The sequence below is a fragment of the Tursiops truncatus genome, chromosome 7 (genome assembly GCF_011762595.2).
Source record: "Tursiops truncatus isolate mTurTru1 chromosome 7, mTurTru1.mat.Y, whole genome shotgun sequence".
NCBI classification, from domain to species: domain Eukaryota; kingdom Metazoa; phylum Chordata; class Mammalia; order Artiodactyla; family Delphinidae; genus Tursiops; species Tursiops truncatus.
This window is the reverse complement of record NC_047040.1, coordinates 62255790-62283752: the sequence shown is the minus strand read 5'-3', so window position 1 is coordinate 62283752 and position 27963 is coordinate 62255790. Positions and strand designations below refer to the sequence as shown.

The following is a 27963-nucleotide window of genomic DNA, read 5'->3' as shown; positions in this document are numbered from 1 at the left end:
CACTGTCTGAGTCAACTATATTTTCTTTCTTTTTTTTTTTAATCCTAAAAATTTCAACCCTCCCTTACTATCAGATAATGACCTACCATATGCTTTACTGAAAAATCTTAGCAACTAAAGGGGGACTCTATTCCTCTAACCACCAACTCTTCCAGTATCTTTACCAATATTTTCTGTCTTCCCACTTGGTACAAGACAAGCACCACTGCTCTATCGAAGGCCAGTCCCTTCAGATTCTGGATCCTGTCTTTTCTTGCTTTCTCGAGGACATCACTCTTATAATTGTTCTCTCATGGATCACCAATTTCTCCCTCTATTATTATGATAAACTCTAGATCTCCTCTTAGCAGCCCTTATCTTTGTTCCCCTTCATAGCAAATCTTCTTAAAATAATTGTCAGTACTTCTCTGTTTCCAAATCCTCACCTGCCATTCACTGTTACAACCCACTCCAGGACTTCCATACCTATCACATCACTGAAACTGTTATCAAGTCACCTATGACTTTAATGTTGCCAAATTCCATAAACACTTCTTTTTCCTCATTTTACTGGAGGTCTTGTGAAATTTGACCTTTCTCAATTATTAGGTTCTTTTGTAGATATCAGTAGCCTCTAGTAGGTAAATGAGGGCTGCAGTTCTCTCCTCATTCTGAGCTAGGTACTTTACAGAGGGAATTCTACCAAACTACTATTTAGCATGCCCTATAACCATAAAATCTTGAACTTTTATTTCTCCCAATTAAAAAAAAATTTGCCCCCAAACATCGATTCCAATTATTCATTCTGAGGTTCTGGCCATTGCCGCCCCAAATTCCCTGATTTGCCCCCGACTATTTCCATTGTTGCCTTACTTTTCACCGAAGGTTACTAAAACCTTGGATTTGTATCTTCTTGGCTGTTCTAAAAATTTTGGGTTTCCCAGAAGAGTTACCACTTGAAATCTGTTGTCTATTAATGAGGATTATTTTTGGCAGTTTTTCAAAAAGTCAATTAATTGTTGGATAGTGTGTGAGAAATTGTCTGCTGCCCTCCCTACTCCGCTGGCTGAGTGGTTCATGTCTACCTAGTGGAATTTATCAGTTGGGTAGGGTCAGGGGCCAATTACCTTCTCAGATGATGCCATTTAGTGCCATCTTCAGCATTGTAGGACTTGCTTTGGGGAACCTAATCTCAAACCTTGCAGCCCTAATTGGTTACTCTTGAAGAATATTAAGAAACCAACTCATTATGCTGAAAATTGTTGAAGAGATGAAAAAAATCAAGCGTATATCCTGCCTTTCCTGTAGGAGCTGTACATCAAGGAAACTAAAACATGAACGTGGTAATCTTTTTAAGTAGAATAATTCCAGCTAATTATGTACAGTTCAGTGGTATTAAATACATTCACACTGTTGTGAAACCATCACCACCATCCATCCCCATAACTCTTTTCATGTGGTGAAACTGAAATTCTACACCCATTAAACAATAACTCCCTATTCTCCCCTGCCTCCAGCCCCTGGCCACCACATTTACACTTTCTGTTTTTATAATATAGGTGGAATCACATAGTATTTGTATTTTTGTGACTGGTTTGTTTCACTTAGCATAATGTCCTCAGGGTTCGTCCATGCTGTAGCATATTGCAGAATCTCCTTCCCTTTTAATTAAAAAAAAATTTTGTTTATTTTAGTATTTTTTGGGGCTGCATGGGGTCTTAGTTGCGGCACACGGGATCTTCATTGCAGCACGCGGGATCTTTCGTTGCAGCGCTTGGGTTCGCTGCAGCACGTGGGCTTCTCTCTAGTTGTGGTGCTTGGGTTTTCTCGTCTCTAGTTGTGGAGTGCAGGTTCCAGAGCACGTGTGCTCTGTAGTTTGCAGCACGCAGACTCTAGTTGAGGCGTGCAGGCTCAGCAGTTGTGGTGCACGGGCTTAGCTGCCCCGTGGCATGTGGGACCTTAGTTCCCCCACCAGGGATCGAACCCGCGTCCCCTGCATTGCAGGACGGATTCTTTACCACTGGACTACCAGGGAAGTCCCTCCTTCCTTTTCAATGTGAATTCCATTGTATGTATTGAAATCCATCCCGTTGCTTGTATATTACACATTTTGCCTATCCATTCATCAGTGAGTGGAAACTTGGGTTGCTTCCTTGTTTTAACTATTGTGGATAATGCTGCTATTAACATGAATGTACTATCTGGATTTTTTAAGTGGCTATTTTACGTCTTGACTTTTTAAAAAAGTTGGATACATTTGGATAGCCATTCTAGAACTAGTCATGGTAACAATCTTCTCAATAAATGATGCTAGAGCTATTAACTTTCTATCCACATAGAAAAAAAGGAACTTGGTCATGTACCTTATACTATATTTCAAAATTAACTTGAGATGAATGGCAGAACTAAACGTGAAAATAATACAATAAATTTCTAAAAGAAGTCAGGGGAGAATATTGTCATGACTTTGGAGTAGGCAATAATTTCTTAAATATAAAAAGCAATAATCATCCAAAGACACCAATAGGAGAGTGAAAAAGCAAGCCACGGCCCGGGGGAGGATATTCACAATACATATATCTGACATAGGATTTGTATCTAGATTATGTAAAGAACTCCTAAAAATCAATTTTAAAAACGGGCAAAACACTTGATAGGCCCTTCACAAAGGAGGATGTCCAAATGGAAAGTAAGCATGTAAAAAGTGCTCAATATCAGAAATCATCAAGGAGATGCAAATTAAAGGCACAATGAGATACCACCACACCATCATTAGAATGGTCAAAATTAAAAAGAATGTAAGGGGAATTCCCTGGTGGTCCAGTGGTTAAGACTCAGATTTCATTGCCAAGGGCCTGGGTTCAATCCCTGGTCGGGGAATTAAGATCCCACGTGCTGTGCAGCACAGCCAAAAAAGTAAAGTAATATAAAAAGAATGATAGGATGTTGTCTAGGATGTTTAGCAGTTACATTGCTGGTGCAAGTGAAAAATGATCTGACCACTTTAGAAAGCTATTTGGCAGTTCACAGTAAAGCTAAACACATGTCTGCCCTGTGACTCAGTAATTTCACTCTTAACTATACACCTCACAAAAATGAGTGTATTTCATTTCATTCACACAGAATGTATCTACCGAAAGACATGCACAAGAGTGTTCAGAGAAGCCTATTCATAACAGCCAAATGTCCATCAACAGAAGAATAGGTAAGTCAACTGTGGTACAAACATATACGACATATATATTTACTACATGATTCCAGTTACATGACCTTCTAGAACAGGCAAAGCTAATCTATCCTGGTTACTTTTAAGGAGGCTATTGACTAGAAGAGGGAACTTTCTGGAGTCCTGAAAATGTTCTCTATCTCAGTCTGCGTGGTGGTTACAAAGTAGTGTTCATTTGTGAAACTTCATTAAGCCATACACTTAAAATTCATGCACTTCACTGTTTGTATGTTATAATTCAATGTTTAAAGTTTACCCCCCAAAGACTCCTTTTTTTCCCTTTATGTGTCACAAATATTTTATTTTAGACAAAGTCTTAGTACAGAACCTGTGCTGTTTTATGAATTTCCACTTGTCGCCTATAAAAGGTCTGCTTATAATTTACGTATATACCAACCTGTTCACTGGGTCAAACGTGGCAAATTGACCCAAGAAAATTTGGTTACTCACAATTATTAGATAATTGGGGGGAATATTAGAGGCCTCCAGTTGTCAGATATAGGATTGGGCTCTAGGTTTCCCCCCAAGAACCTCATGCTCAGGTGATCTGTTACAATGAAGGCAGGTCTCAGACAAGATTCTGTCATACATTTGAATATCTATTAGCAGGAAGACAAAAAACCGGTCCTACAACCCATTCCCAAAGCTCAGGGAGACACTGAATTTCTGGCTTTTAGGCACTCTGACATTCATCTTACACACACACAAAAATAGAAAAGTCTAGCACAAGCCAAGCAGCCTCAGAGTGGTGCTCTCGGCCTGGAGCTTTGATTTATTTGAGTATTCTGCCACTTAGTGACAGATCTGTTGCCTAACTGTGACCAAAAATCTAGCAATATTGCTTTTATTTTTTTTTTTTTAAATCTCGTTTAATGGTAAGTCCATTCTAGGAGGCCATCAGGGCTGGTATGACACTCTAGGCTGTCAGGGACTTGGCTCCCTTCTATTGCTGCTTTGCCATACCTATGGTGTTGCCTTCATTTTCTTGGTCCAATTTTGCTCATGACCACATCCACACCTAGCTAGTGGGAAAAGAACAAACTCAGTCTCTTTAAGAACGAGCTAGAAATTGCACACATCACTTTTCCATCTCATTGACCAGACATGGTCTTATTTAGCTGAAAGGGAGACTAGAAAAAATGCAGTTTTAATCTCTGATTGGCCATGCGTTTGGTTAAAAATCAGGGGTGATATTATTATTTATTTATTTATTTATGGCTGTGTTGGGTCTTCGTTTCTGTGCGAGGGCTTTCTCTAGTTGTGGCAAGGGGGGGCCACTCTTCATCGCGGTGCGCAGGCCTTTCACTATCGCGGCCTCTATTGTTGAGGAGCACAGGCTCCAGACGCGCAGGCTCAGTAATTGTGGCTCACGGGCCCAGTTGCTCTGCAGCATGTGGGATCTTCCCAGACCAGGGCGCGAACCCGCGTCCCCTGCATTGGCAGGCAGACTCCCAACCACTGCGCCACCAGGGAAGCCCAGGGGTGATATTATTATAGAGGAAGGGGAGAGCCAATACTGGGGATAAGTAACAGTCTCTGCCATAATGACAAAATTGGTCAGGCTGCAACCCTTCTCAGAAGAATTTACTTAGTTGATTATTTCTTCCTTGAAACATCCTCCCCCTTTAGTTTCTATGGCACCATATTTTCCTGGTACCTCTCAGGCTGTGCTTATTCTAGTTCCTGTACATGCTTCTCTTCCTTTATCCAGTATCCAAAAAGTTGGAATGCTAGAGGGTTCAGTCTTGGGCCCTCTTATCTTCACTGGCTGTACTCTCTCTAGGAGAGCTCATCTAATGCCATGGCTTTAAATGTCTTCTATATGCTAATAACTCCAAAATTTGTATCTCCAACCCTGACTTCTCCCCTAAGTTCCAAACTCATTTACCAACTGTCCACTTGACATCTCTACCTGAATGGCTAACAAGTATTTCAAACTAAATGTTTAACTAATCTAGAATAATGCCATTATCCTGACTAATTGTTCTTAATGTTGGAGGAAGGGCAGGAGAAAAGCAATAACCATCTCTTAGTATTTAGAAATGTAAGGGGATTTTTCACTGCCACAATGGTTAGGGGTGCTACTTATATTTCTTCTAAAACTTTTTTTTTTTTTTTACTCAGCATCATGTTTGTGAATTTCATCAGTGTTAATGCATGCAGTTTTGGTTTATTTGTTTTCATCATTGTATAGTTTATTATTTCATTGTTTAATTACACCACAATTTAGTTACCCATTCTTTTTTGATGGACATTTAATGGATTTCCAATTCTTTACATTTATCTACTATGCTGCTATGAATATTCTTGAACATGTCTTCTTATGCACAGATGTAAAAATTTCCCTAGAATATACTTTTAGGAGTAGACTTTGGGGCCATCAGCTATGCATACCATAAACTTTAGCAGACATTACCAAGTTGCTCTCTAAAATAGTTCTACTAAATCTACACTCAAAGAGAAGGTCTTTTAGTATATTATCCTACAAAGTTATGTTGTTAAAGAGATGGACATCAGCATGAGAGAGAGTCTTCTGGATGCTTCATCTGAAAAAAGAACCTTCCTGGTATGCAGCCAGCAATCCATTTTCCCTAAACAGTGGTGGCTGCATGGAGCTTGGCTCCTAGAAGAGAGACAGAGACAGAGACAGAGATAGAGACAGAGACAGAGAAAGAAAAGGAGAAGAAAAGAAAGAGAAAGTAAAGGATCAGGGACCTGACAGGAACACTAAATGTTTTGCAGTAAGTGGTTTCTGGTAACAGATTGTATCTGCGGTTCTACCCAGACATTGTGCAGGCATAAAAGGAGCAGGGTCATTTGTTTAGGTGTCACTGTCTCTAGGCAGAGTCTGGGTCTTCTCATTCCCACCGCCAAGCTCCACACCAGGACATTAGTAGGCATGTAGTAAATACTATGCTGAACAGCTGAGTGGGCATATGCTGACATGCATATGACTTGCCCTGTTAAATACCTATATTCTCACTGACTTGATCAAAAAGTGAATTAAGTTTTTATTTTGTTTGGTACAAAGTAGAGACTAGATAAATATTTGTTGAGTGGATAAAAGAGAACATGATTCATTTGAATTTAAACTACCTCAGCATACCTCTATTAATTTTTTCTCATTGGCTTAACGTTATGTCTGGACTGAACCTATAACTGAATTTTTTTCCAAATAAATTCATTTGATCTGTTTTGGGACTGCCAAAAAACTCTGAAATCACTTAATAGGCTATTTCACCAATACCATTTTAAATTTTCAAGAAAACTCAGGGGAAAATAAAAGATTGCCTCACCACAAGAAAAAACTCCTTTAAGTGACTAAAACTATTGTGCAAAAAGTATACTAATAGAAAAGGGCTCTTGGGAATTCCCTGGCGGTCCAGTGGTTAAGACTCCGCGCTTTCACTGCCGTTGGCCTGGGATTCAATCCCTGGTGGGGGAACTAAGATTAAAAAAAAAAAGAAGGCGGCTCTAGCAGACCAACAGGCTTCTGCACTAGATGGCCTTTCAGTTTTTTTAAATGACGTTTTTTGTTTGTTTTAAATTAATATATGCTGCTCCTCTTCCTATATGCCACGCACAGTTCCCAGCAAGGTACATATGTTGTATCACATTTAATGCTCACGACAACGGTACGAGGTATAAGATATTTAGCATTGGCCCAATTTTATATGTGAGGGATAGAGAAGTTGAGTAACTTGCCCAAGATCGCACAGCCTGTAAACTGGAGAGCCGTTATTTGAATGCAGGCAGTCTGGTTTCAGAATTCCAGCTCTTTTTTTTTTTTTTTTTGGCGGGGCTGCGGATCGTGCGGGATCTTACCTGGACCAGGGATCCAACCGCGTGCCCCCTGCAGTGGGAGCGCAGAGTCTTAATCACTGGACCGCCAGGGAAGTCCTCAGAGTTCCAGCTCTTAAACGATCTACTGTATTGTTTTCTCAACTCTAAGATTCCATGAATTTTTCACTTTTTTAAAATTTTACTTGTCATTTTTTTGAGGGGGAACTATTACGGATAATTAAAACAATTTTTTAAAAAGTATAATCTGAAAAAAGTCAACTACTTCATGTGACTGGACAGCCTAAGGAAGGGCTGGAAATACAAGTTCTGTCCAGAAATACTTAAATATTTAACCTAATATCCTCCAAGGTCCCGCTGGCCATTTTAACCCAAACTCCTCGAACTGAGGGCGGGACTTCTCCGGCCTTGGGAGCCCGCGGCAACAGCGCATGCTCAGAGCGCGGAGCCGGCTCGGGCCCGCCCGAAGCCCCGCCCACCCTGGCCGCAAGGGTTGCCGGGACAACCCCCATCTTCTTTAGGCGCGTTGGGCAAGCTGGCGGCGCTAGGGATAGGAGAGGTCGCTGTGGCTGTTAGTGACCCTGTGGCGCGTCTCTGTGGGACCGGGAACTTAAAGGTGAGCAACTCCAGGTGGCTAAAAAGAAGGTACAAAAGGGTCTGCTTTGCGTGGTGCGCGACGGCGCGTTCCCTTTCCTTGCTGCTTCACGCTGGTTGCGTGCGCTCCTCGCCTTCCTCGCGTTCGGGGCGAGCGCCTCGTGGGCCGCAGCCGGAGGCGGCGCGCTGGGCTGGGGAGTGAGGGGCGCGGGCAGCCGCGAGGTGGGGAGCTGGCCTCTGCGTTCCTCACAGGAGCTAGGGTTCCCCCGCACGTGGTTGGGGCACAGGCGACCGAGGGGTTGCTTTGGGACGGGCTGTGGCGGGTTCTTTGGACCCAGGCTGCCCGCATCCCCACTGCGTCTTTAAGGTTTCGTACCTCCACCGCTTTCCACTGTCGCCGAAAGCGGATGTTTCTGTCAGACTGTGTACGTTTCTGGAGAGGTCGACGTGGGTTAAACGCCGAAGTGTTCCTTGGATCGTGTGGGACAGATTGGAGGCCGGGGAATCGGGGCCGCAGGTGTTCCCCTGGCGTCACTCTCTTGGGTTTTAAAGGTCCTCATTCACTCACATCAAGGCTTCTGAGCGAAATTGGAAAGTGAGGGTAATATTTCACTTCTAGTTGTATGTACATTCTGAGAAAGTATCTCATGAAGTTCCAAAATTGGGTAGGCCAAAGAAGTCTTACAAAGACTAAATAGGTCTTTTATCTCACCCTTTGTTTTATAGGGGGCCCTAGATCACAGTAATAACTTAGGAATTATGATCGGCAGCCAAAGCGTAAGATTGGCCAAATTTTGTAGTGAGATGTTGCACCATAGGAGAGCTTCCAGTGTGCATCCAGGTTGTATTGCATAGCAATTACAAATTGTAAAGCCATGCCTCCAAGAAGTGTACCAGTCATAGTTCATCGCTAGAGTTAATTAATGGCAGATATCCTTGGTGAATTCTTTTAAATATACTGTTGTACACGGTGTTTGGATGGTTTTAATGGAGCACTAGAAGCAAGTAATTTGAAGTCAGGAGACTGTTATCCCTAGCAAACCAACTTCACAGCTTTATTTTTTCCTACAATGCTATTGTCAGGGATGTGAAACAGGAAACTGGCTGTAAGGTTAACCATTGTATTAGTAAATTAGTAGGCATATGCCCAGTTTAATGTTGTATTAGTGTCCTCAGGTTCTCAAATGATCATTTTCCTATGTTCCTTATCATTAGCATTTATTTAATCTAACCCTGACTGTATGTAGTGTTTGAATTTTTTTTACCTTAAAGTTTTGATACGTAATCTTGTTGATAACAAGTTTTTGGTAAGTCAGCTATGACTAATTTTAAACGAAATTCGGCCCACACCAAACAAGACTGAGATCCACAGTAATATACTGATAGATGATGATCTACTTAAACCTGGTAATGATTGGTAAGTGGTTGAATGGAGTTTTTTCCCTCAAAGCTTTCTAGATCAGCTAAATGAAGATAACCACTCACTTTGTTATAGAAGGTGGAACAGTTATTTACTGGAAGGGGTGTGGATTATCCATAGATTTTCATCACTAATTTCAAAGTTTTCTTTTGTTGAACTTTGAGAATTGAGTAGAGAAATTGAACCCATGAAATTAAAAATTACTGATTTTTAGGAAAACAGTGGGATATTGATAATTTTAGAACATTCTTTTAATGGTCTTGAGTTTTACGTAAAAAGTAAATAATTTTTTTATGCCAATTTGGGAAATTTTACAGATAGCCAGAATGGCAGAAAATGGTGATAATGAAAAAATGGCTGCTCTGGAGGCCAAAATCTGTCATCAAATAGAGGTATGATTCCTGTGGTATTACACTGCAAAACCAGGCTCTTTGAGAGGAAATTTAGGGCCTCAAAAAAAATACAGATAGACCATTTAATTTCAGTATATTGACCTATTGAACTTTTGGTTTGTCTTTGATTCTTGGAGTTAGATAAACATACAGTAGTATACAGTTTTATATTGGTGGAGCCTGTTTCTGAAACTCAAGAACAAAGACATTTCAAAAGGTAACACTATAGTGTTAGTTAACTTTTTTCTCCTAGTCTGTAAAGCGAGGATAATAGTGTACCCTCCTCATAAGGTGGTTGTGAGGATTACATTAGTTCACAAAATGTAAAACATTTGGAATAGTGCCTAGCACATAGTAAAATAATTTTTAAAATCCTTTGTAAAATGCCTTCCCTGTTAAATAGCACTTTATTCTTGCAGGTCCTAGTAGTTTTTCCTGCCCAATTAGGTGTTCTCAGCCATTGTAACTTTTTAAAGGTGTTTTTTTGTTTGTTTTTTGGGTTTTTTTTTTTTTTTGGTGGTGTTTTTTGTTTTTTTTTTTTTTTTTTGATGTGACCATTTTTAAAGTCTTTATTGAATTTGTTACAATATTCTGTTTTATGTTTTGGTTTTTTGTCCGTGAGGCATGTGGGATCTTAGCTGGAACCTGCAGCCCCTACATTGAAAGACGAAGTCTTAACCACTGGACTACCAGGGAAGTCTCAGCTATTGTAACTTTTAAGAGTATCTGTTTTCTCTTAACATTTTTTTTGAATTTAGGTATTGTATTTAAGTTGGTGCTTTACAGTATCAGTAATGGCTACATGGGAAATTATCTCTTAATTTATGTTTTATATTCTTAATGAGGAACTTCAGATCATATTGTTTGGTGTTTTTTTGCAACTCAGAACTTTTTCAAAGTTGCACTTCTCTGTTATTTTAAATTTCCTGTGTTACAGCTTTTTTTTATTAATTTCTTTATAATTGTGAAGAAAACTGTATATAGAAAAAGTTAATGTCCCACAACCTGCCACCTCTCAAATCTCATCCTCTTGAGGTAATCAAGGTTAAAAGCCTGATAAATACCTTTTCACAAATTGGTCAGTGCTCACAGTAACATAATTTTTTCCCTTTTCCCCCCACCAAACATAGGATGCATTATGGGGGAGTAGTTTTGTATCATCAGTAATTTACACCATCCCCTATTTGATATGTAGGACATATCCAATTTTTTAGCTGTAGTAATTCTACGATGAATATCTTTATATATAAATGTTACTAAACATGTTTATTGATTTCTCTAAGATAAAATTCCTAGAGGGAGATGTACTGCCTCAAGGGTTATACATGTTTTTTTAGAACTTTTGATGGTTTTTTTTTTTGTGGTATGCGGGCCTCTCACTGTTGTGGCCTCTCCCGTTGCGGAGCACAGGCTCCGGATGCGCAGCTCAGCGGCCATGGCTCACGGGCCCAGCCGCTCCGCGGCATGTGGGATCCTCCCAGACCGGGGCACGAACCCGTGTCCCCTGCATCGGCAGGCGGACTCTCAACCACTGGAAGGAAGCCCCCAGAACTTTTGATTTTTTTTTTTTTTTTTTTTTTGTGGTACGCGGGCCTCTCACTATTGTGGCCTCTCCCGTTGCGGAGCACAGGCTCCGGACGCGCAGGCTCAGTGGCCATGGCTCACGAGACCAGCCGCTCCGCGGCATGTGGGATCCTCCCAGACCGGGGCACGAACCCGCATCCCCTGCATCGGCAGACGTACTCTCAACCTCTGTGCCACCAGGGAAGCCCCAAGAACTTTTGATTTTTGATACTTACTGCCAGTTAACATCTCTACCTGCATGACCATTTCTGTGTTCAGGCCAATACTGGGTATTCTTGTCTTTAGAGTTTTGGCTAAATGCTTTTCATTGCTTTAAATTGCATTTATTTGGTTAATAGTGAGCTTGAACTTTTTAATGTTTATAGTATATTTTTATTTTTAGTAACTAAAAAAAAATGTCCTTTACTGGGACTTCCCTGGCAAACAAGTGGTTAAGACTCCATGCTTCCAATGCAGAGGGCACGGGTTCCATCCCTGGTTGGGGAACTAAGATCCTGCATGCAGTGTGGTGTGGCCAAAACAAAAGTGTCCTTTACTCATTTTTCTATTAGGGTTTTCAGAGGTTTTTTTTCTTCTTTGTTGATTTATAAGAAGTATTAATAAGCTTTTGTGTTTATCTTTTACTTTTTATGCTACTTTTGGCATTCCAAGTAGTCACATCTGAGTCTTTTCATGTATACTTTTTTCTTTGTTTTTATACTAAGGAAGAGTGCCTCTGTGCTTAAATTAGGGAAATACTCACCCAATTTTTTTTTAACCTCTTTATTGGAGTATAATTGCTTTACAATGGTGTGTTAGTTTCTGCTGTATAACAAAGTGAATCAGCTATACATATATCCCCATATCCCCTCCCTCTTGCGTCTCCCTCCCACCCTCCCTATCCCACCCCTCTAGGTGGTCACAAAGCACCGAGCTGATCTCCCTGTGCTATGCAGCTGCTTCCCACTAGCTAGCTATTTTACGTTTGGTAGTGTATATATGTCCATGCCACTCTCACTTCGTCCCAGCTTACCTAATTTTTTAACTTTTAAATTTTTCTATTTTTTTAAAAATTAGAGTGATTAATCAGATTATTCTAGTTTCTTAAATTTAACAATCTGTTCTTTCCACACTGACTTGAAATAAGAGGCTTTTCATATACCAAATCCTTAAATATGTTTTTGTTTTAAGGCTTTCTAATCTGTTGTCACATCTGCTAAATATATTGTTTCAATAATTATTTTTAGTTTTATCTTTCTGTTAATATGTATTATAAATATTACAGTGTATTTAAGAGAAAATGTTTATTGCCAGGTTTGTTTTTTTTTTTAATATTTATTTATTTTGGCTGTGCCAGGTCTTAGTTGTGGCATGGGGACTTCTTAGTTGTGGCATACCTGTGGGATCTAGTTCCCCGACCAGGGATTGAACCTGGGCCCCCTGCATGGGGAGCATGGAGTCTTACCCACTGACCACCAGGGAAGTCCCACCAGTTAAGTTTTTACATGTATTTTTAAGACTAGGACTTGGTGATGTAGTGGTAATTTTTTATACTCAATATTATACAGTGCTCTGCAATATACTGTAATTATCTTGCAGTATTATTTTGGTGACTTCAATTTGCCACGCGACAAATTTTTAAAGGAACAGATCAAACTGGATGAAGGCTGGGTACCTTTGGAGATAATGATAAAATTTAATAGGTAAAGACCTTTTTTAAATTATAAGATTTTCTGCTAACAGCAAGTGCTACTACTAAGTTATACAATGCTTTTATATATATTTTTTTGCAGGTTAAACCGTCTAACAACAGACTTTAATGTAATAGTAGAAGCATTGAGCAAATCAAAGGCAGAACTTATGGAAATAAGTGAAGATAAAACTAAAATTAGAAGATCTCCAAGCAAACCCCTCCCTGAAGTGACTGATGAGTATAAAAATGATGTAAAAAACAGATCTGTTTATATTGTAAGTGGGCCTTTAATGCATTTAATTATATCTTAAATTTATTTAAAAAGCACATAGGGTGGATAAGAATAAGGGCTCAGGAATCATAGCTTCACCACTTACTGTATATCCTTGGGCAATATTCTTAGCCTCTGTAAGCTTTATCTTCATAAATGGGGATAATATTTTTTACCTTATAGAACTGTTGCGAGAATTAAATGAAAAAACCCATATAACATTGGACAAAATCTTTGACATACATATTGTAAGTACCCAGTGCACATCAACTGTTCTTACTTATCAACAGCTAAACTTGTTAGCTGTTTTCTTTAGCACATTAATTTTTAAGTAGATTTTTTTATTCTGCAAAAATTCAGACATACAGAAGTAGATTGAATATATAATGTACCATTATCCAACTTCAACAGTTACTAACGTGATTAATCTTGTTTTATCTTTGGCCTATCTGGATTATTTTGAAGTGAATCCCAGATAAACGAGTCATTTCTATTGCACTGGTCAACAATGGCTCTTAACCAGAGCTATTAAACATTTAAGAGACAGAGAAAGAGAGATATATATATCCTCGCTTCATTTCAAGACAAAATAAATCAGAATTTCTGACAAATCGTTTACTTGAGTTGTCATTTGTACATTTCTTCCTACTCTTCACAGAAAGGCTTCCCAATTGATGCAACCCTTGATGACATAAAAGAATGGTTGGAAGATAAAGGTCAGGTACTAAATATTCAGATGAGAAGAACATTGCACAAAGCATTTAAGGTATGGTTGTATGATGTAACAGACATTTTCTAGTAGAAAAATACTTGGGATGTAACTAAAAAAACCCCAACTTTTCTTCCACTTCTAATAGGGATCAATATTTGCTGTATTTGATACCATTGAATCTGCTAAGAAGTTTGTTGAGACCACTGGCCAGAAGTACAAAGACACAGACCTGCTAATACTTTTCAAGTAAGTCAACTTGATTTTTTTTTTTGGCCACTTAGTTGTCTGGAATTGACACACTGGGGTAAGGAGTATAGCATAACATTCCCTACAGTAAGACCAGTATTTTTAGTATCCTTAGGCATCCTTTGAGAAATGCTTGAAGTTTGCTCACTGGAACTACTAGTCCTTTGAGACTGTAAGGAAGTGTTAGGACCTTTTCAAGCACGTAATAAGGGAGGTTAAGTTTTAGTACTTATTTTGCATGTGAAACTTATAGTTAGGCTTGATGATAAAATCTGAGCTTTTGGTGTGGTTAGAGAATAAATCACTGTACAATTTTTTTATCTATTCTCGTAATCTATATATGCCTGTATTTTTATACAGTACAAAGGATTATTTAATAGAGATTTGAATCACATTCTTGGTGTGTGTGTGTGCGCACCTGTGTGTCTAAAAATTAGGACAAACCAGGACATTTTCATGATATGGTTGTAGGGCCATAATCCCCTACTTTTGCATTGCACAGTCTTCTAAATGCTGTATACTAAATCTGATGGACTTAGAGATGCACAGTGATAAATCATGCTGTCAGTGTTAAACTCTCAGAAAGATTTTTTTAACTTGTGATTTTCATAATTGCTCTTATTCTTGGGTCTCAGGGATTTCAGAATTTTTGCTTTTGTGAAATTAACACTAAAAAACTATGAAGCAAAGTAGTTGCGTAACTTTTGGTATACTTTCTTTTTTCTATACATGAAAAATGAAAATCAGCATGAGATTCTTAGCGAATATAGGGTTTCTTTTTTGTGGTGATGAAAATGTTCTGAAATTCATTAGTAGTGATGATGTACAATTCTTAATATACTAAAAGTCATTGAATTATATGCTTTAAAAGAATGAATTTTATGGCATGTGAATTCTTTCTTAGTAAAGCTGTTATTTTAAAAAATAAGAGTGACTTCCTTAATGTATTTTGAACTTATAGGTAATTTTGTTGAGAATGTAACATTCATTCTTGTGCGATGTCTTAAATCATTCAGTGTAATTTGCAGTCCTCTTTGTTCTCATGAACTTATTAGCCTTTATATTTTGTGTCCTTCAGGGAAGATTACTTTGCAAAAAAAAATGAAGAAAGAAAGCAAAATAAAATCGAAGCTAAATTACGAGCTAAACAGTAAGTATGTTGAGCTAATCATAACATTTTAGTTCCTTAAAGCTTTGACAGATAAAATTATTGGTTCTGGGAAGTGAGGCTGATGATGAGCTCTGAAATGAGTACAGTAGGCCTTTCTTTTGCTAATAAAACATTGAGGTCTTAAGCTGCCTTGATAATCTTGGGGCCACATTGCGTTGCACTCTAGCATCAGACAGTCAGAAAGCCTAAGGACTGGCTTTGGTTATTAAGTAGTTTAGTCATCATGCTTAAGGTTAACTTTATCAGGGTTTAATTTTCTCATACATGAAGTAAATGGAAACGTTCTAATGATATTTTTACTTGTAGAGAGCAAGAAGAAAAACAAAAGTTAGCAGAAAATGCTGAAATGGTACGTATATATTACTAAGAAATCTGTAATTCAAATTTAGGAGAATAAAAAACCTGGGGACTTTTTAAAGAACATATGTAAGCAAGTGTACAGTTGTCATAGCACTGAAGTATTAGCCAAATATTGCCTAAAATTATTATTCAGCGCAGTAAGATTTATATAATAACTATTATTTGCTGGAGAAGTTAAAATCAGAAGCCATTGTAGAACAAAGGATGATAAAGGAAAATGCACCAACTACTTAAACTATTTAAACTTATACTACTTCAAAATAGCATTTTAGTTTCTAGTTTATTCCTTGTATGTGTGTATATATATATATATATATATGTATGTATGTATGTATGTATAGAGAGAGGGAGAGGGAGGTATATGCCATTTCTGGTTTGTGGTTGCTTTTAAGAAACTTACCACCTTATATATTTTTATAGAAATCTCTAGAAGAAAAGATTGGCTGCTTGCTGAAATTCTCGGGGGACTTAGATGATCAGACGTGTAGAGAAGATTTGCATATCCTTTTCTCAAATCATGGTGAAATAAAATGGATAGACTTTGTCAGAGGAGCCAAAGAGGTTTGGAAATATTCATATGCTTTTAACCACTCAGTTTAAAAATTCATAGAAACTTATCTTTTAGAAGATGACATTAGTAGAAGAAAGCAATTTTTTGTTAGTATGTTTATGAAAATAGTTTCTACTTGGTCATTTACTTTGTTTTATTATTGCTGTAACTGGATGTGATGTCTGATATTTTCTGAATTGTGCTATAAATAACTGTTGGAATTAGTGACTTCAAGTTTTTTAATAACTTCCTGATGTTCAGTAAAATTCCCTGGCCTTTGTTTTCTGTCTTTGGTGTAGGGAATAATTCTGTTTAAAGAAAAAGCTAAGGAAGCACTGGATAAAGCAAAAGATGCAAATAATGGTAACCTACAATTAAGGAACAAAGAGGTCACCTGGGAAGTACTAGAAGGAGATGTGGAAAAAGAAGCATTGAAAAAAATAATAGAAGATCAACAAGAATCCCTAAACAAATGGAAGTCAAAAGGTCATTAATTCTGATTTTCTTTGACTATTTAACTCATTTGCTTGGGTAAAAATTTTAATTGGTGGTAAAAGACATTGATGAGAGGTTTAAAACATTACGGATTTCTCAATTTTGTCTCTACAGGTCGCAGATTTAAAGGAAAAGGAAAGGGAAATAAAGCTGCCCAGATTGGGTCTGCTAAAGGAAAAGTACAGTTTCAGGGCAAGAAAACTAAATTTGACAGTGATGATGAACATGATGAAAATGATGCATCTAGTAAGTTTTTTAAAGTCCTTTGGTACTTTGATGAGAAATTATTTGTGGGAGAGAACAGCAATGTGGTTTTACAACTTCTGTGTAAGTGATGTTCTCAGATTGTGATTGACCCTGGTTATGCTATTTTACATGTGGAAAACAAAGATGTTGGGAAGCTAAGTTTAGAGAGCCAGGTCCGTACTAAAGGAAAAGCGTTTTCTCATTGGTGTAGGAAAGTTGTTGCTAATCTGTTTAAACAATTATTTTTTATAGTTATGCTTAGTATTAAAATAGAGCAATGCTTACAGTGAAGTTAATGAAAATTAATTGTCATTGAATAGGACCAGAGAAAAGAGCAAGAGAAGAAACAGACAAAGAAGAAGAACCTGCATCAAAACAACAGAAAACAGAAAATGGTGCCGGAGACCAGTAATTTAGTAAATTTTTTATTCATTTTAATTAGATTTTAAGCTGCTTTTGTCTCTGGAGGCTTTTAAAAAGAAAACCGAATTAGGTCCACTTCAATGTCCACCTGTAAGAAAGGAAAATTTTTTTGTTGTTTAACTTGTCTTTTTTTGTGGTTGTTATTGTTATCAAAATGAGTATTTTTTTATGTATAATTCTGTTTGTGTTCTTTCAGATTATTCAAATATCAAAAGAAACATCCTTCCACTAAATTGCCTTTGTAATATGAGAATGTATTAGTACAAAGTAATAAAATGTATACTGCATAAAAATAAAATTAGTTTATTTTTTATTTTTGTGCCCAAAGTATTTGAGAATTTATCTTAAACCAGCATATTGGCTGTTGTGGTTATAGGCCCATCCCAGAGTTAAGTATTTATCTTCTAGGCTGGCTTTCTGTATTCACTCAAACAACTTGATAACATTAGAAGTAATTACTTACTGTGAAGTTTTTCAGTACTGAATGTAGATAAACTAGAATCAAGAGACTTACTGATTTTCTTTTATGAAACTTGTATGATGCCGGCAGGTCATATCGTAGCTCTACAAAACAAAAGCCACCTAAGGGTAAAAATTATACTTCCAAACATTTACGGCCCTTGACTTAAAAAAAAAGAAAGAAAAAAATTAAGGAAGTACTAAATGCTGATAAGCCAAACATTTCAGAGCTGTCACTTAATTTATCCAGGACTGATTTGATATATCCCCACAATAAGCCATGGCAAACAGCCTGGCATTTGTTTTGGTCATTTTTTTATATCAAAATTTGAGATTATGGGGAAGAGTATAGAAGGTTAACAAGTGGTCAAAGTGTATCCCATGAAAATATGATCGTATCTTCCTATTTTTAATTTCCTAAATAATCTATAGCTACCAATTGCACAACAACCATGCTTATTTTAAAAATTTCCGGTTTGGATTTTAGTAATGGTAGTAGGTAGCTAATTATTTTCTACTGAGCTCTCAAATGAAAAACCACTTTTCATATTCTTTTCTTCTAAAGGATAATGTAGGTTCTCAAAACTTAGCACTGATCAACTTTAGAGGGATGGCAGTAAGTCTACCTATCTATGCTTCATATTTTGCAACAAATTCTAACTCTCTAAATCACAGCTTTCAACTTTTAATGTCCAATCAAATCACCTTCAAATCAAATCAAATCCTGTTCAAATGCAGATTATAATTCAGTAGGTCTGGATGCATCCTGAAATTCTTCAAGTCTGACAAGCTCCCAAGGGATGTCGATGCTGATGGTCCACATCTGAGGACCACACTTGGAGTAGCAAGGCTCTGGCCTGGTGTGCTACTACTGGAACTGTTCTAAGGTCTGCATGTTGCATATTATAATACCTTAAACTAGGTAAGGAGTGACAATACTGAATATACTAGGAAGACAGACTTTTACACATTACATTACTAATTATTATGAAGGCAATAGATCTAGTTATGTGGTTAACACTATTAGTACTAATCCAGTCAGTTTATTATTGTGTAAAATAATTTCCCCCTTATTGTACTCTTATTTCAGGCTTTTCAGAATTACTTGGATTATAGTTAGCTTCTAGTTACATGCTTTTCCCATTTTGATGTTTGTGAATATTATCCAGTTTACTAATAAAAATGTATCAAACATGATTTACATCATGTGGCTGATGATATTCTATCCCCCACTAAAAAAATTAAAAGCTTCATGTTATTTGACTCCAGGGACAATTAGAAAGTTGAAATAGAAGGGTAATCCAGGCATAATCTGGTGGTATTTTCCAGGAATGAATTTCAAACTAAGGCCTGACAAACTCTAAGCCCAAGCTCTTAAGTCACTGTGATGATTATAAGGTTCTGTCTGAGCCTGGAAAGAACAAATACTTGGGTGCCATTAACAATTTTCAGTAAAATGCATAAATTGGGACAGTCTTGGGCAAACATTGATACCCTGCCTTTACTCCATTTCCAACCCACTACCAACCACACACATTTTGCCACACTAAAATACATGTTCTACAATATCTTTTCTCAGCACATGTAAAAATTCTGGTTAGGCTAATGCCTGTTGGCCTTCTTAGATAATTAGAGTTGAGATTTGTTTATAAGAAACATAATTGTCTTACCTGCAATAATATCTATCTTGATTTTCCATTCTGCAGCTTTCTTTTGAATATGCTGAACATAAAATAACATGTTAATGTGAGCTGATCTTTAAAGTTTTTTAAAAATTGCTTTTTACTAATACTTGATTTTCAAGCTTTTAAAATTTCATTAGAATTTAATTTAATTTTAATTAGAATTTTCATTAAAATTTTTTCAACTGGATGAATATTTTGAAAATACAAAACCAAGCCATTTAATGATCTGAGCCAAATTACATAATTAAATTCAAGTAATAAAGCTATAATTTCAGAAGTGCATCAAAGTAAATAATGTACTCATGGTTTCTGCAGCGTTATTTCATCAATATATACAGGTATCCTAGAAACCATTCAGCAGAGATCTATGTCAATGAGCAATTCAGTGGCAGTATGGTACAGAGGTTAAGGACATGGTTTCTGGAACCAGACAGCCTGCATTTGAACTGAAGCTCTATTAGCTATGTAACCCTGAGCAAATTACGCATTTTTTGTGTGCCTTAGAGGTTCCCTCATCCGTTAAATGAGGATGATAATGATATCTCATCAGATTGTTGCAGAATGTGAAAAGTGCTTGGAACTGTGGTGGCATACAGAGCAAGTACTAAATGTTAGCTATTTATAGGTCTAAGAATTTTGAACCAGTTCATAAAATTTTTGATTACTAATTTGTTATAAAAATTGCTTTATGAATTAAAATATATACACAACACTCCAACATTAATAAAAATGGAAAAAAAAGTTGCCCATAATCCCCTAAGTAAATTTTATGCATAATTTTCTAGAACTACTGTAGTAGAGATAGCAATATTTGGTATAAGCATTTTGTTCATGTTGGTAGTGTTCACAGTACTCAAACTGATTGATAAAATACTCAATTATCCCTATGTTTGAGGTTCAAATATTTCCATCATAAACAATACTGACAATATGTTTGTGCTTGTAGTCTGTTCTTGAATTTAATAAATAATCCCAGTTCTGGGCATATTTTTCCCCCTACTTTGAGATCTAAAATTTCTGTATAAGGATATAGACTTTAATACAAATAATATTGTAATTTAATGGAATACTAGGATCTTGGTAAATTTTTGAGAAATAAAGTATGATGACATTTCTTTGCTATCTGAGCCCTAAGATTAGTGAAAGAGGTTTTAGATGTTAGATTATACAATGGAATGTGGTTGGTTCTGGCAGAGATGTCAAAGAATAAATGGGGTAAGCTTGGGATAAACACTGAAAGAACAGTGCCTGGCCTACCTACTTTGCTTTAACTATAAGCCAAGAACTAAATTCTCACAATGCCTAATGAAAGAAGATATGGCAACAGCCGTAAGAGTCATCCAGATTATTAACATATCTGCCAAGATACGCTTATATTTTACCTAAGTATTTCTATCAAAAAATTCTATCAAATGCACCTCTATTATGAATAGAGGGCCAAGCACTTTTAAAAGACAACGGTCTACAGTTAAGGGGTCTGAGGTTAGCTTCAATAACAATGTTACTAGTTATATAGAATACTTAAAACAAGCAAAATTATCACAAAGCTTAGAGCAGATATATCTACAGCATAAACTAAGGACTGTCTTAGTATTAGAAGTTCATTCATTATCATACCTCCTTCACAGTATGCACAATACACACCAGATTAATTTCTCAAATTATTTAGTTGCTGTGCTAATGGAAATACTTCTACACTGCCAAAATAAAAATGGACAAGTAAATATTTGCTTAAAATTCTATTAAGCGGATCCAATACAATGCTGATACTGCTGCCTCCTGGTGGTGGAACATGGCAATACCAAACAGTGAAGATGGGAGTTCTTGACTACAGGAATTCATTCAATTAATTAGACTTTGCTGCTTAACTGCACTTTTTATTGGCATATTTTACTTGGTTTGCATGAACTGTATATCAGTAATATAAAATTTATGTTATGCCAAACTGCAGAAGAGTTCATAGCAGGCCTGACTGCTTATCCTTAGAAAGGTCTACATGTTAAGTTTGGCCTTTGGCTAGAGTATGGGAACTTAGATTTTGGGAGAGTTTCCACTCCCCATCCCTTAATAATAGTGGCTCACTGTGCTTAAAATGTTTATGGTGAGTACCTGTTTTGTTACTGGGAGTCTGGAATTTGGGTATGTGCCAGGCAGGGGTGCCTATGTGATGAGTACCCAATAAACACCCTTGGCACCAAGATTCCAATGACCTTCCCTGGGTGACAACATTTCACATGCCTTGTCACAAAACTTCTTTGCTGGAAGAATTAAGTGCATCCTGTATGACTTCACTGGGAGAGAACTCTAGAAGCTTGCACCTGGTTTCTCCTGGACTGTGACCAATGCACCTTTCCCTTTGCTAATTTTGCTCTGTATCCTTTAGCTATAATAAATCCCAGTCAAGAGTATGATGATATGCTCAGTCCTATGAGACTTCCTTGTGAATCATCAAACCTGAAGATGATCTTGGGGACTTCCTCAACACAGGCTTTTTAGATACCAATAATTCCTGGTGTTTGTTTTCACTTACTGAATGGGGATTTATTTACCAGTAAAGTCATGTTGTGTTCTGCTCCTTACCTGCAGGTACCACTACTAATTGTTTAACAGTATACAGGCATACCTCGGAGATATTACAGGTTTGGTTCCAGACCACCGCAATAAAGTGAATATCACAAGAGTGAGTCACCTGAATTTTTTGTTTCCCAGTGCATATAAAGGTTCTGTTTACACTATACTATAGTCTATTAAGTGTGCAATACTTTATTGCTAAATAATGCCAAAACAATTATAATAATATCAAAGATTATGGATCACCATAACAAATATAATAAAAAAGTTGGGAATACTGCAAGAATTACCAAAACATGACACAGAGACACAAAGTGAGCAAATGCTATTGGAAAGATGGTGCTGACAGACTTGCTTGATGCAGGGTTGCCACAAACCTTCAATTTGTAAAAAATGCATTATCTACACAATGCAATAAAGCAAATGGCAATAAAACAAGGTATGCCTGTATATATTTTTAGCTATGTAATTTTATATTTTTAAAGGTTATTAGATTACCATATATTCATAATTTGTTTCCAACTGAATTCAAGTACACTGCATTTATACAAATAAAATATTTTTCCTACAAAACTACTTTAAAATCTCTTAATACGTGTCTGATTTAAAATAACAGCTAACATGACAATTGCCAGACACTATTTAAGTGCTTTATAAATATTAACTCATTTAATCCTCACACCAACCCTGCAAAGTATAAGGTGCTCTTAGTTCCTCATGATGTAAGAGTATAGGCGAGTATAGGTGAGTACAGGGTAGGTGACGAAAATGAACTCAAGTACCTTGACCAAGAGAAGACAGCTGGGAAGCAGCAGAGTTCAGATTTGAATCTAGGTAGGCTGGCTCTATAGTCTGTGTTCTTGATCACTATGTTAAACTGACACTAAAAAAAGGTACCGCCCCACCCCCAATTTTCTGGAATACATCCTACACAGCCTTATGTGTTATGTGCTGACAGTGAAGAACAATGGAAAAAGTGGGTTCTGAACTCAGATCAGTTTAGCCTCCCAGGCTCAGTGTTCTGAAAAACCAGGCCACCCTTGCCTCCCTTATGCACACCAGGCCACACCAGGACACGGGGATGCACCAACCAGGGCTTACGCAGGCAAACAAGGACATACTGGAACCACCGTTACACCTACTCCTCTATTCCTGAATTATATAATCACTCTCCTGTTAACAGCTCCTGCCTGAACAAACCTTTGACAAAATAAAGCTAATCACAAATGCTAGCTAGTTAAAGGGAAAATTTATTTTCTAAGTGCCAGATGTTTTAAAAGTTCAGGAGAATTAGATACCCTGGTATTTAGTATTCACAGTAAATCCTTAAAATACTGTCATGAATTTAAAAATAAATGACACAGAATATTATGATGATTTGAACTTACTTCTCTAGTTGAGGATTTGTGTAAAGAATATACTGCTGTTCTTGCCATTTCCAAAGCAGTCTTCAGAAAGGCCATATCTGTCCCTGTTAAGAGTAGAAAAAGCCCCTATTTACATTATATACCTGTTATCAAAATAGAAGTTTAAAGGAATACTAGGTATTTAGAAACATTTTTTTCCAAACTCCAAAATAGCCATTTCAAATTCTGTAACAAGACAGAGTACAAATAACCAAGATATCTAAATATCTTTTAAGGTTGATGGAATAAAACCAGAATTATACTGTCCCATTTAAATAAGGCTAAAGTAAAACCTTTAATATTATATTCCAAATTAACAACTTTCAAAGAGGGCAGAAGCGAACAAGTAAAGTAGTAATCAGAATGGTGGGGGCAGGTGGAGGGAGGACTTTTTAAACTATGCGTGTCTTTTCCTCTTCTTACTGACTTCTTACCCTCCTTGCCCCCAAAATACATAAAATAAATAGCCACAGTGAATCACTGTTACTGATGGACACATGTTGAAACCTTCAAATGTTGAGACATTAAAAAGAGGGTCTAAAAATATAAAAGCCTTTATAGGATTCATACTCATTCATAAGGGTTAGGTAAATCATTCTAGAAAGCAGATGAAGAATAAGTAATAAGTGGATAAATTTGTTCACTTAGCACAAACTTATGAAAACAAAGATTGAAAAATTCAATTCCCTAGCCATGCATTAAACAGACTGAAATTCAAACTGTAATAACTATACAGGTAAGAGATTGGTTTATTTAATGAACAGTGATAAAATCACTTAACCCAAACAATCAATGAGAAAATGGTTTTTAAAACTTGCTTTTCTACAAAGACACCAGTACACATGATTCTTATTACTAACCTTTATTATTTTTGGTCCCAAAGGGAGGATTCATAATTACTGTATCAAATGACTTGGACATTCTGTTAGATAATGAGCACACGTCACACTGAACCATGTCAACATTTGTTAACTCAAACTCTTCTACATTCCTATTAAATATTTCCAATGCATCTTCATCTATGTCAAATCCAACACACAACCTATAAATATAAAACACAAAGTGACTACTACTTAAAGCTCCCCAGTCAAAACAACAACAAAACCAAAACCATGTACCTTTTTAACCCAACTGACCAAGTGACAGTGAGTGTTGTCTTTTAACAGCATGATTTCCCAAACTGTCAGGGGTTGGAAACTCGCGTTCATATAAAAGAGGGGCATATGACTTCTGCTGTTACTGTTTTTTGTTGTTTTTTTTTTTTTTTAGTTTGTTTTGATGTTCTGCCCATTCTAAATGTACTCAGTATTAGATTCTTGCTCCTCTCATCTCACACTATAGAGTCCCATAAATATAAGTCAGTTGATTTTATTTACTCTTCTTATTAAAACCATCCCATACCCAAATAGTATGTACTGGACCACATACCCTGCTCCCAGCATTGCAGTTCCGATGCTAAGCACTCCACAGCCACATCCTAGATCTGCAACCACTTTATTTTCAATGTCATCATATGTGTTATGAATTGTATAGAGCATACATGCTGAATGATCAAAAAAAAACATATTAAGGAATAAGTAGGCAAGTTGATGAACAAAATCCAATTTGTGCAAATGACTCTTTGTAAAACAATTTCTTATCTTTCATTATTTAGACCTCCCCTAAATCGTGTTCCAGATTATTAAAAAAATAGTAAGGTATAATAACTTGGTACGTAGTAAGGATAATAACACATACCAGTGGTTCCACCAAACTAGTCTCTGCTGACAATGCCAAGAATGACAAAACTTTGAGGTAAAATGAGAAAAATAAGGTCAAAATGTTTTATTTTTTCTCAACCTGTTCAAAACATTGCCATACACATATACATATATCAGTTTTTCTTTGATGTTGAAATTTCACTTTTATGAAAGGATGGTAAGAGTAAATAGATTTAAAAAATTTCTTTCCTTGGACTTCCCTGGTGGCGCAGTGGTTGAGAGTCTGCCTGCCGATGCAGGGGACGCGGGTTCATGCCCCGGTCCGGGAAGATCCCACAATGCCGCGGAGCGGCTGGGCCCGTGAGCCATGGCCGAAGGGCCTGCACGTCTGGAGCGCTCCGCAACGGGAGAGGCCACAGCAGTGAGAGGCCCGTGTACCGCAAAAAAAAAAAATCTTTCCTTGTCAAAATATAGACCTGGGAACCCTATGTCAGTTTCCAAAATTGTTGTGAAATTTTACTGATCTTTGAAATCTGTAAGTCTGGGAACCACTAATACTGAACAAGCATTAACATTAAAACAGAACTTTTTTTGCAGCAAGTTTGTCACCATAACACAGGTACTGTAAGTTCAAGCTAGAATGGGAAAGGAAAAGACCTACATCCACAATATAGCCTTTAGACGCATATATTCACACATATATATTCATGATCTACAGACACATGTATCAACTAATGAGACCTGATAAGAGAACTATTGAGGAGCAGAAGAGAAGCTGCTGAGATGAGAAAGGGATCTTTCAAATACACGAAGGTTGGGGCTATACTGAAGGTTAAGCATGAGTAACTTCACTGATACCTCCCTGTGGATATCTGAACCCACCAAGGGCTGCTGGCCATCACTGATGCCCCAGGATCCAGAGGTTTTATCAAAAACACAATTACAGGGATGTGTCAGGCTGACTGTGCTGTTCTGATTATTGCTGCAGGTGTTAGTGACTTTGAAGCTAGCATCTCAAAGAATTAGCACAACCATGTGTATATTACACACTGGCTTTGAAACAACTGATTGTTATTTGGGGGGAAAAAAAAAAAGGATTCCACTAAGAAACCCTGCAGCCAGAAGACATTAAAGAAATCATTATCTAAATTGAGATAACTGGTCTTACCTCAGACACAATTTTGTGCAATTTTTGGTTGGAATTTTGGTTGGAATTATGACAATATGTAAGTGCAGGTATACTTTTTCCTTGACTTTCTTTGGCAGCTTAGAAACAGAACTATGTTGAAGTTAGGGGGACTCCTCCTTGCAGATGTTCCCAACAAAATTAATTTTCCTAAGACTCCCTCAATGACTTTGGTAATATGTTTATTAAATATAAATGGTTTTTCCTGTGTTCTTTTACTTCCAGTATCAATCTCTCACATCAAGCAACACTGCTGATTCTCTGATCATTTGTTAAAATTGAAATGCATCCTCATCTTTAACATAGCACCTATTATGGATTTGTTAAAACTCAGTCCTTTCACTACCAACTCTAGTAATTCATTTCCAGGGCAGAGTATAACGCGTAGGAATCCTCGTACTGGCAATTCGTTACACCGGGAAATGGATCCTTATTTAGCAAGTATTTACTGAGCTCCTGAGTGGTACCAGGAACTCTTCTAGGCTCTGGGAATTGTGTGAACAAGACCAGCACATTTTTGTCCTCAAGGAGTTAATAGTGTAATAAGATTAACAAACACATTAAAAAGTGTCTGACAGTGTTGAGGGGTATGCAGAAAAACAAACAGTAAAACGATAGAGTGCCTCGTGCTTGGGATGTTTTCAGGTGCAATGTCAAGGAAGTCCTCTCTAACGCAACATGAAATCTTAGAGCAGAATTCCTCTAGACTTTCTCTGTATCCAAATAACTGTTCTATTTTCACAATGGAATGGGTAGACAGGACTAACCTGCGAGACAAGGGCATGGTCAGCTGCCGCCCTACCTGCAATGTGCGGCCTGGTTGGATACTGTTCTAGAAGGAGCTTGGGCTTTTCGAATCCATCCACTTGTTGCAGGCGACTCTCTAGTTCCTTAAGCTTCATGTTTTAAAAAGTGTTCGCAGGGTTTAACGCCGCTGGATCTGCAGAGAAACCTACTTCACCTGGATCTCCCCGCCAACTCCGATCCCCCACCCCTTTTTCAGGGCCGCGGGCTGAGGGCCAGGCTGGGAACGCAGGGCGCGAAAGGTACACCCGGCTCAGGCGGTTCTCGCTCTCCTTCCCGCGCCAGCGGTGGGCAGAGTCCCCGACCAGCCTTCGGTCCGCCTCCAGGGTACCCCGCGCTGATACTGGACTGGAGTCGCCGAGGGCTCCTCATGCCGCGTCTCCGCCCTTCCACTGGCTGCTCTCGCCTCGCCCGGGACCGGAAGCGCCGTCACGCACGCGCACATGCGTCCGCCATCTAGCGGCCCCACGCCGAGCTGCAACCGCGGCCCCGCGCACGGGTTCCGACGGCAGCCGAGCGCTTCCTTCGCCTCCACAGCGGTGCGGTCGGCACCCGCAGGAAAGCCCGCCTTTCTCGCCCCGCAGGGGCCGGCCCCTGCCACCTGTCGCGTGGCCACTACCGCCTAGTGTTTCCTTGAGTATCGTCAGGTCCTTGAAGGAAGTGGGGAGAAAGAGGGTGAAGGTGAGGGTGAAAGTCACGGTCGATTTGTTTTAATGCCCACTGTGGTCCTTTCTGCCTCCTGTCTCCCAAGCTCCCTCTCAAAGAGTAGCAACCTCCACTCGCCTTTGCTTTCTTTGCCAGTCGCATGCCCTACTTTGTTTCCCTCTTTTTAGGTCAACTGTGTCACTTACCTCAGCTCTTACAGCTTGGTGATGTCCGAGAAGCCCAAGCAAGAGAGAGTTTAGATTAAGGAATGGGAAGTGGTGTCAAATGCTGGAAAGAAGTTAGAAGCTTTCATAGAGTAGGAGCAGAAGCTGAGTTGTCGCGGTTGGAGAACTAAATGGAAGTTA

At 38.0% G+C, this 27963-nt stretch overlaps 2 protein-coding genes across 8 annotated transcripts; one reads left to right on the top strand and one right to left on the bottom strand.

Annotated features, from left to right (window-relative positions):
* The first annotated feature begins 7480 nt into the window (after positions 1–7480).
* SSB (small RNA binding exonuclease protection factor La) lies at positions 7481–17455 on the top strand. Of its 5 annotated transcripts, none has more exons than XM_004313939.4 (12): positions 7481–7622; positions 9338–9412; positions 12575–12678; positions 12769–12943; positions 13598–13705; positions 13797–13897; positions 14976–15047; positions 15375–15417; positions 15849–15989; positions 16278–16464; positions 16588–16719; positions 17040–17455. In XM_004313939.4, the coding sequence occupies exons 2-12, from the start codon at positions 9347–9349 to the stop codon at positions 17129–17131; spliced, it is 1221 nt and encodes a 406-aa protein (XP_004313987.1). In that variant the 5' UTR covers positions 7481–7622; positions 9338–9346; the 3' UTR covers positions 17132–17455. The 5 variants fall into 5 exon arrangements, with proteins under 5 accessions (XP_004313987.1, XP_019778531.1, XP_019778530.1 ...); XM_033860039.2 differs by lacking the exon at positions 7481–7622 and adding an exon at positions 7969–8195; XM_019922969.3 differs by lacking the exon at positions 7481–7622 and adding an exon at positions 7969–8201.
* METTL5 (methyltransferase 5, N6-adenosine) lies at positions 17129–27373 on the bottom strand. 3 transcript variants are annotated; one of them, XM_019922973.3, is made up of 7 exons: positions 26952–27373; positions 24692–24806; positions 24124–24305; positions 23246–23328; positions 19272–19323; positions 17657–17724; positions 17129–17230 (listed from the first exon to the last, which is right to left on the bottom strand). In XM_019922973.3, exons 1-7 carry the CDS (start codon positions 27049–27051, stop codon positions 17192–17194), a joined length of 639 nt encoding a protein of 212 aa, XP_019778532.1. In that variant the 5' UTR covers positions 27052–27373; the 3' UTR covers positions 17129–17191. The 3 variants fall into 3 exon arrangements, with proteins under 3 accessions (XP_019778532.1, XP_004313988.1, XP_019778534.1); XM_004313940.4 differs by having other exon boundaries at positions 17657–17706; positions 26952–27371; XM_019922975.3 differs by having other exon boundaries at positions 26917–27056.
* Positions 27374–27963: the final 590 nt, after the last annotated feature.

Coding starts and splice junctions, on each gene's coding strand:
- SSB (XM_004313939.4), top strand. CDS start 9,347: ATGGCAGAAAATGGTGATAATGAAAAAATGGCTGCTCTGGAGGCCAAA. Junction 12,944..13,597: donor AAAACAGATCTGTTTATATT/GTAAGTGGGCCT, acceptor TACTCTTCACAG/AAAGGCTTCCCAATTGATGC. Junction 13,898..14,975: donor GACCTGCTAATACTTTTCAA/GTAAGTCAACTT, acceptor TGTGTCCTTCAG/GGAAGATTACTTTGCAAAAA.
- METTL5 (XM_019922973.3), bottom strand. CDS start 27,051: ATGAAGCTTAAGGAACTAGAGAGTCGCCTGCAACAAGTGGATGGATTC. Junction 17,725..19,271: donor CAAGATAGATATTATTGCAG/GTAAGACAATTA, acceptor TTTTACCCTTAG/GTGGCTTTTGTTTTGTAGAG. Junction 17,231..17,656: donor AGTTTCATAAAAGAAAATCA/GTAAGTCTCTTG, acceptor CCTTTCTTACAG/GTGGACATTGAAGTGGACCT.